Raw genomic sequence first — 8,967 nt, 5'->3', positions numbered from 1 at the left:
AGACGTGAAGTGGTGTGTGACACCGTGTTTTTGTCTTACATGTGAAGTAAACCCAGTGATCCCAGCAACGGTGTGTGCCTGTCATTCAGCCAACATCATAACATCCAAATACACAACGCAGAATAGTGGCTGTTACATATGCGTGCGGAGCGCCGTGACAAACTCTGGAAAGAGCTGCGTGTAGGTGTTGAGGGCGTCCTTGTTGGCCATGGGGGGAGACATGCTGGTCACCCCGGCCTCTCTCTCCTTCAGGTGTGAGGCCAGCAAGTGGCAGGTCCAGCCCACATCGTGGCAGAGCAGCCACTTGAAGGTTTGACCCCGGTACTTGCCAAACTGGACCTCGCTCTCACTGAGGACCAGCTGGCGGCACGCGGGGTCTCCTCCGCCTGCAACGACCCGACCCTTCCCCTGCTCGCTCACCTCCTCAGACGTCTTCACGATCCACGCCGCAAGCTTCTGGGTGGCCCGTGCCACTTGGTACGCTTCACGTGAAGCTTTGAGGATGAGCTTGCCAGATGGGTCACGCCGGAACAACGGAGTGGAATCCATCCTACAAAGAGACAGATTTTGAGCTAGTTAGAATGGTGACAGCATGATGTCTACAGATAAAACAAAACAAAATATGATATCAATTCACAATTTAGAATAATAATAAAAATAATACATTGTTACAATCTGCAATATGCATTCATCCACATTTTATGACCTAGGAAACACATTCTATCTCTAGCTAGAAATATACATGTATCTTGCAAAGTAACTAACATGTGGATACATGTTAGTTACTTTGCAAGATACAATCTCAAACGCTATTGCCTAATGCCTACACACACACACACACAGAGCTATATAGCCTAGCCAGCGTATACACACAACAGAAATAACACAGCTAGAAGTCACGTCTGTGCTAGTTACACAGTCCATTTGCAATGCAATAACTGACTGTAAACACTCTGTCATCCTCTTTGCAGTCAGATAAGTAGAGATGGAATACATCTATGCTTTGCTTTGACTCCTCTTCACAGGCAGGGTAGATACCACCACCATCTAGATATTATCCGTAATTGGCATCAGATTACAATACATACATACACAACATATAGTTTAGAATAGTTCCATCCCTCTGACTCAAAGCACAACACCACCCCAGCCCCTCCCCCCTCCAACGTTATTTTGTGCGCGCAGCCAGTCGGCTAAAAAGAGACACTTATGAGCAGCATCGAACTTTCAATACCAGTGACCCGTTCTGCTTTGGTAAGTGGCTTTGAAATGTTTCTGTGACACTTGTAAATACTATGCTTAACGAGAGACGCAAAACAATAGCCTAACGCGACACACACACAAGAGCCTATGTAGTATAAAGCCTGGCGTCGAAGCGTAGGGTCTGTCTGTAACGCAAGTGAGCTTCCTATCACCTAGCTACCTAACTAGATACTTTATTAATTAGGTATCAATTTTAATATAGGTGACTGAAAAATAAACTTGTTTCAGACGTCCTGGCGCTTTAAGGTAGCGTCATTTTATCCTTGTCCTGCAGTGGGCAGTGCAACACGCCTAGTAGCCGCGACACTGCCGGAAACTTGAAAGAAGAAGAAGAAGAAGAAGAAGCGACTGCTGGAACGTTCTAGACATATCGCTAGATAGATAGATAGATCAAGATAGATCAAGCTAAGCTAAACCAGTTGTTTTTCGGCCAGACGTTTTTCGTAGTAATGGAAGAAGAACTGCTGTTTCTTTTTATTATTATTTATTATTATTTTGAGGAGATGGCGGAGGAAGAGGCCGAGGAGGACCGTGCCAGGATGGGGAGGTTGAAGCGGTGGGCGGCACTTTTGTCTAGCGAACCAGACCAGGTACAGTAGGCCTGAAGTTAGCAAATTTAGCTCCGTGACTGGACAAAAGACAGTCTACTACATAATTGTGACGTTCTTCCAGTGAAGTAAAATTATGCTCTATTGTCTTGGGCCCAGGGGTTGGCCATTGCAGTAACATAATGGACCAAGAGATTATTTAAAATGTCTCAAAGACACAGAACTAGCGTTAGATGCTATGCTATACCCCACATGACTGATAGCCAGCTAGCCCCGTTGGCTCAGCCAGCCAGCAAGATAGTTTAGAGCAGTCATAATTCATTACGATTTGCAAATACAGATGCACAGATACATACATCAATCAGTTTAATAAATTAGAACACAGATTGCTAAATTGAAGTATTAGGATTTAATACAATTGATGGTTACAGTAATTCACAACATTTAACATTGAGACGGTCAAATGTTCACTACTATACGATGATGAATAGAGAACAGGTGAATAGAAATTTAAAATCACTTGACCCTTTTTCATAAGTACATGTAGGAAATAAATGAATGTATGGATATGGTAAATAGATTGGTTGACATAAATGGCTTAAACTTTAAACAGATTTCAAGAGTTTTAAAATGTACACATGACGTGACCCCATCTCCCCCAACAGGAGAACTTGACTACCTACTGCCGTCTGAACATTCATGTGCCACTGCTGCGCCTGTACTTTGATGATGGAGACACACGTCCAGACTTCAGGCTCCACCGAGACGCCATCACAGCCCTCCTACGCATGATGGACCCTCAGAGGCACCATGGCTGGGGACCGGAGCTGGAAGTGCTGGTTTTCCTCTTTTGGTTAGGAGCTGGTACCTCCTACAGGTAAGAATGGGGATAGTTCATTTTTATTAATTACATTTTAGAGACTGCTTAAAGATCTGAATCTTTATTGATACCACTATCGATACTTTTCTATTACTTGGTGGAAAGACGAGACTACAATACATTTTTAACATAACTGGTATTGATTATGTAATGGTCTCAATCTCCATTCCTACCTAACCTGTAGGGTGACATCCAGAGCATTCGATATACCCCGCTCCACAGTCCACCTGTTGGTCCACCGCATGGCGACGGAACTCCTCAATGTGGCCCCTCGTGTCATCCGTTTGCCACAGACAGAGGAGGAGCACAGGGCAGTTGGGGATGGCTTTGCTCACCTGGCCAGGCACCCGGCATTCAGGAATGCCCGTGGGGCAATTGACGGCTGCCATGTGAGAATCAAGGCACCTGGGGAAGAGGACGCACAATGCTACAGGCAAGGCTTAAAGTTCTCGGGCACCATGCCATATTTCAGGCATAGAGCAGTATTACATTAATATAATACTTAATTTAATGCATTGTACACATTTCCTCACAGGCTCACAAATATTTTCTTGTTTTTGATTTTACCCCTGTACAGGAACAGAAAGCTGTACACGTCAATCCAACTCCAGGCAGTGTGTGACAGCAGGGGCCGATACATTGACATTTACGTGGGAACACCGGGGTCAGTGCATGACGCAAGGGTGCTGCGGCGAAGCCCCATCTACCACTCTGCCTACCCTCCCCCTGGCACTTTCCTCCTTGGAGACAGTGGCTACCCCTGTTTGGAGAGACCACTGGCCCTCATCACTCCTTTCAGGTAGGGATGCACGATATATTGGCAATCATATCGTATCGGCCGATGTTAGTCTTTTTTTCTTTTACATATTCATATCGGTCCAATGTTGCAATGTTAATATCGGTTATCGTATCGGCCAAAATGTTCATTGGTGCATCCCTACTTTCAGGAGACCTGTCAGAGGTGCAGAGAAGCTGCGCTTCAACATCCACCACGCCAGGGCTCGCAACATCATAGAGCGAGCCTTTGGAATGATGAAGACCCGGTGGAGAGCCATCTTCCTGCAGGCCCTGGAGGTAATTTAAACTGAGAATGACCGCAGCAAATGAGCAAATTCAAAGAGAAATAATTTATGTACTTATCCTTGAATTAATCTTTGGTTTCCCTCTAAGGTAGCCTACACTCCACCTTTGTGCCAGATGTCATCATGGCATGCGCCACACTGCACAACATCTGCCTGGGAGTGGGTGACATCATGGAGGAAGAAGATGGGCAAGACCCTGCTGATGATGAGGCTGGGGGCGAGGCACAAGCTGGGGAAATGAATGGGAGCGCCCTGCGTGACCATCTATCAACCCAAGTCAGCGCACTCCAGGATGTGGTCGGTGGCCATGAGTACGCACTGCACTGAGCTCAAGCTTATGGTGCGTCTGGGTGTTCTCCCATAATGTTCTCCCGAATCCTGTTGACTAACGTTAGAGTCCGCCGGAAGCCCGACACCGGCAGTTCCCCTCCAAGCAGGGTCTTAACGGAGCACGTTGTCTAGTGTCCTGTGCTGTCAAGTCTGTCTGTGGCGTCAATTGTCCGGGGTCCTGTCCTGTAATGTGAAGTAAGTCTTGTGGCATTTCCCCTTACCCCGGTTATATACAAATGAGTTGGCAACCACCCTTTGGCAAATCAACTTTTGTACCATTTGATAATAGTTGTAAAATGATTATTTTTGTTGTTTTGTAAAATGATTCTTGAATTTTTGTAATCTGTTGTACTGTGAATGTAAATATTTTTAATTTGAGTGTGTTCCACTGTTACCCAGTTTATTTTTGCTACATTTGAAATAAAACAATTTGCTTGTAAAACAATCTTTTGTTTATTTTATTACAAGTAACCTTGAACAACCATTTATAAAAAAATCACATTTCATTTAATTTCAGTCAAAACTGGGTTGATTCAACCAACATGAAACAGAGAGAACTTCACTGACAAACAATGCTGATTTATTTTGCACATGATCTCACACATCTGACAACTAACCAATTCTGCATGCATTTATTTAGACAGTTATTGAGAGTTGATTTTGAGTTAAGTTGAGTGATGTCATTAATGACAACACTGCCTCCACAACTTAACACAGATCAACTCTCAATAAATGTCAACCTAAATGAATGCCTGCAAAACTGTTTGCAGTTTTCAGATGTCTGAGATCATGTGCAAAATAAATCAGCATTGTTCTCCTTTAAACTAGGAGCAGAGAAAGTGGCAGCAAGCAAGCTCAAAGTCAACATAGAATCAAAAGTGGAAAAAGGAGCTTACTGGTTACTTTTTAGGGAGAATATTTAATCCAGAAGTGTTGGTACACAGGTAACCTCAGGTTTACATACAATGTACAACTTCAAATACAATAAGAGACACGGGCAGGAAAAACGCAACGCGTTTCAACCTCACTGGGTCTTCATCAGGCTGAAGGCTGACGAAGACCCAGTGAGGTTGAAACGCGTTGCGTTTTTCCTGCCCGTGTCTCTTATTGTATTTGAAGTTGTACATTGTATGTAAACCTGAGGTTACCTGTGTACCAACACTTCTGGATTAAATATTCTCCTTTAAACTAAAAATAAGTTAGAAAGAAAATGCTCAACGCCTATCCATAAATCTCTCTAGGATAGAGAAGAGTCGGTCGGTTCGCTCTGCCTGATCCCTTCTTCTCTGTTCCTGCCTCTCTCTTTCACGCTCCATCTCCTCCTCAATCAGATCGGCGAGGCGACGCCGCTTCCTCTGTTGTGGGGCTGGGGCCATTTCTTGTGCTCTTTCTGGCTCTCGTGCCTCTCCTTCTCCTCCAGCCGCCGCTGCCTCCTCCTCTCCATCACCTCGCTCCTGTTCAGCTGCTGGCTTTGGCACACCCTCCAAAGGCAACGTGGCCCTCACCACCGCAGGCGTTATTGAATGTTTTTTTCCCAGGGCCTCGTCCATCAGGTTGTACCAAGGCCAGGTGGCCGGTGTACCCTCACCGCGGTCTGTACCACTACCGGTTGGTGGATCTTTCAGTTTCTAGAAGAAACGACAATTGAACAGTGCATAAAGAGCCCTAAAGTGAAAGAATGGATGAATATTACAATGGATATATATAAGATGGAAAGACTAACTGCTGTTATCAATCATAAAGTAGAACAATTTACCTCAAGATGGGAATGCTGGGTTCAATATATAACACCCATTAGGCCAGATTTTATTTTTTTGGATCCAAGATGAATGTATAGTGAAAAGTAGACTCCCTGCTCTATATGTTTTGTTTTTTGTTTTTGTTTGTTTGTTTTGTTGCTGCTGTTGCGGCTGTTGTGGTTTTGTCTTTTCTTTTATTTGTCTATAAAAAAATAAAAAATAAATCTATGGCAGTACATATCTACAACGTATACAATGTAAGAACGTATAATAATCTGTCAATAAAAAGTAAAAAAAAAAAAAAGAACAGTGCATAAAGTAAAATGCAGTAGTGGCCTGTGGCTAACACTCAAGAACAATTAATACCTTGTACTGGGTCTTCAAGTTGTCCCATTTTTTTGGGGCAGATTTGAAGTCCACTTTCCCCTCCAGCCCAATATCAGCTAGCAGTTGACTGCAAAACACACACATACACAAAACACACAGGATTTGTGGGCTGTGTCCATTTGTGACAGCATCAGTGATTCAATATTTCCCACCTGGCAACACTGGTATGAAAACTGGGCATATGAACCTCTATGAAATGGAGGGGTTTAAATTAGTGATTTGTTCATCTCAAATGTTTTCATGGCACAGGGACCCATATGGGGAGATGTTTGATGTTGATTTAGCACTGAATTGTAGAACTGTCTACACTGGGGAGACAACTCGGTGAGTGTGAAATCTAGATTAGACTACTCATCTTTATATATCGTCTGATTGGGATATTTGGTTACTTAAATTTGAGTGAAATCAAGCTAACCCCCCCCCCCCCCCAAATCAACCCACAGCAAAAGCCAGAGCATAATAAGCTGTGTTGTTCAATGTTGGTGTGTAACTTACTTCCATCCATTGATAGCCGAATTCCTGTCCCCTGTAAAAAGCTTCTTGAGCCGCATCCTGGCCTTAATCAGCTTTGCTGTATCCTGTTTTGTCCCTATAAAATAAATCAGTTGCCACGGTGTAATTTATTTAGACAGTGAGCAGAGCTGAAGCCAAAGGAGCTAACGTCATCATCAGCTAATGAATGCATAATGTTACCTAGCGTATTTCTTATCGATAACGTTACACATTCAACCAACAAATGTGTGCTTAAGTAATGGCTGGTTAAAAACGAACTTCACTTACACTTGAAGGTGAACGCAGGGTCTGGGAGGGGAGGCTGGCAAGCAAGACTAGCCATGTTGCTAGTACCTGGCTCTGTGTTGCTGTCCATGGCAGAGCACTGGTCATGAAGTTCTTTGTACTCCTGGTGCAGGCGCGCGCACGGAGCGGGTAAAACGCTAGCCACCTAACTAGTGGCTGCTGTCCAGAACACCGTCAGCTAAGATGCTTCCTACTATTCTTCAAACGTGACTTTCCTGACACCGTACAAACAACTGACCGCACTGAAATGAAGTAATGGTTTACGCTATTGACTATTCTAAAATAAAAATGAAAAGAAAGCGATGATGCTTGTTATTTAGCGAATGGGCGTTTCACTTTTTCTGTTGCGGGAGGTTTTGTGGGGGCGGCCATTGGAGGAAGTTTGTGGGGAGAGCTTCATTCTTCTTCGTGGATTGCAAGGGGCGCAAGGTATCATGGGATACCCTAGCCCACCAAAGTGTGCATGGTATGGTTCCTCAAAAATTATCAAAAATTATCCATAACTAGGTACCTAAAAAGGTTGCAAATTCAGTGAACTTATGTATCAAACTGGTTTCAGACAGCCTAATTACAACTTATTACCTAGAAATGCCACCTATAAAGATCGTTCACTTGCGTTACAGACAGAACCGTAGTGTAGCCGTGTTATAACAATAAAAAAAAGATCGCCAACGTGAATTAACGAGCGTACATTTGCAATGCTTGTGTGTAACTGTAAACATGTGTAGCATGTCTCAAGCCTACACACACACACTCGCAAAAAGAAAGTTAAACACGCTGCTGCATGCTGTGTAAAAAACGCCATGTTTTTGAATGGACTTTGGCTTTGGCTATGAGGTTGAGCTATCGTTCCTTCGTTCACAACACAACACAATTCATACATCGCCCATGACGCGATTTTATACATAAATATATTTAAAAGACAGCAAGACAGCTCTTACCTGTATATGCGGAGTAGATTATCGTAAATCTGAGCAAATAGTGTAGCTCTCGGTTGGAGGGAAATCCACAATGGCTGGATGTGCTGCATCTGTTTGTGGGCGGAGATTTCGGCGAGGAACATTCCACAGCCAATGGGAGATAGCCTAAGGCGGGTCCTTGCCGGTGGCACAAGCCAATGGCGCGGGAGTCACACACATTTCTCCCAAAGGTGGGGTGGAACAAGACTGGAACAAAGGGGAGAGTAGGATTGTTGCAGTTCTTTGCACGACCAGAGGAGGGCAGTGACACACTCTCTCACTCTCATCAGTGTGTGTGCGTGCGCACATGTGTGTGTGTGTGTGTGTGTGTGTGTGTGTGCGTGTGTGTGTGTGTGTGTGTGTGTGTGTGTGTGTGTGTGTGTGTGTGTGTGTGTGTGTGTGTGTGTGTGTGTGTGTGTGTGTGTGTGTGTGTGTGTGACAATGAGAGAGAGAGAGATACTGGGAGTGAATGAGAGGATTAGAGCTGTTTATGGATTGTTGCAGTTCTTCGCGTTGCCCGAGGAGGGCAGTGACACACTCTCTCACTCTCATCAGTGGGTGTGTGTGTGCGCGACTGCGCGTGTGTGTGTGTGTGTGTGTGTGTGTGTGTGTGTGTGTGTGTGTGTGTGTGTGTGTGTGTGTGTGTGTGTGTGTGTGTGTGTGTGTGTGTGTGTGTGCGTGTGTGTGTGTGTGCGCGTGTGCGTGTGTGTGCGTGGGTAGGTTTGTGTGTGTGTAGGTGTGTATGTGTCTGTGAGGCGTGATTTCTAACCCCACATAGGATAAGCAATAACCACGCCCTGTGGCGCCGGGATTGGCCAGGAGCAACACTGGAGGGCACGCAGCCCAGCGATTTCAACTGAATAGCTCTTGAGAACGGACAGCGATTTCGAGAGCGGACATTGAGAGCGGACATTGAAATGAATTATGGTCACCTACCTTCCTTAGCATAGTAATAATAATAATAAGTATAATAATTGTAAT

The 8,967-nt window shown here is 44.5% G+C and overlaps 1 protein-coding gene across 1 annotated transcript; it reads left to right on the top strand.

Annotated features, from left to right (window-relative positions):
• Positions 1 to 1,766: 1,766 nt before the first annotated feature.
• Positions 1,767 to 4,014, top strand: LOC310771055 (putative nuclease HARBI1; the record flags this gene model as incomplete). Its single annotated transcript, XM_083663735.1, has 6 exons — positions 1,767 to 1,853; positions 2,477 to 2,688; positions 2,876 to 3,124; positions 3,269 to 3,490; positions 3,639 to 3,765; positions 3,862 to 4,014. The coding sequence occupies 6 exons, from the start codon at positions 1,767 to 1,769 to the stop codon at positions 4,012 to 4,014; spliced, it is 1,050 nt and encodes a 349-aa protein (XP_083519861.1).
• Between the last annotated feature and the right edge of the window lie 4,953 nt (positions 4,015 to 8,967).

This window comes from Poromitra crassiceps, assembly GCF_964638095.1.
Source record: "Poromitra crassiceps genome assembly, contig: HAP1_SCAFFOLD_323, whole genome shotgun sequence".
Classification (NCBI taxonomy): Eukaryota; Metazoa; Chordata; class Actinopteri; order Beryciformes; family Melamphaidae; genus Poromitra; species Poromitra crassiceps.
The sequence above is the reverse complement of the archived record's forward strand: the minus strand, read 5'-3'. Positions and strand labels throughout refer to the sequence as shown.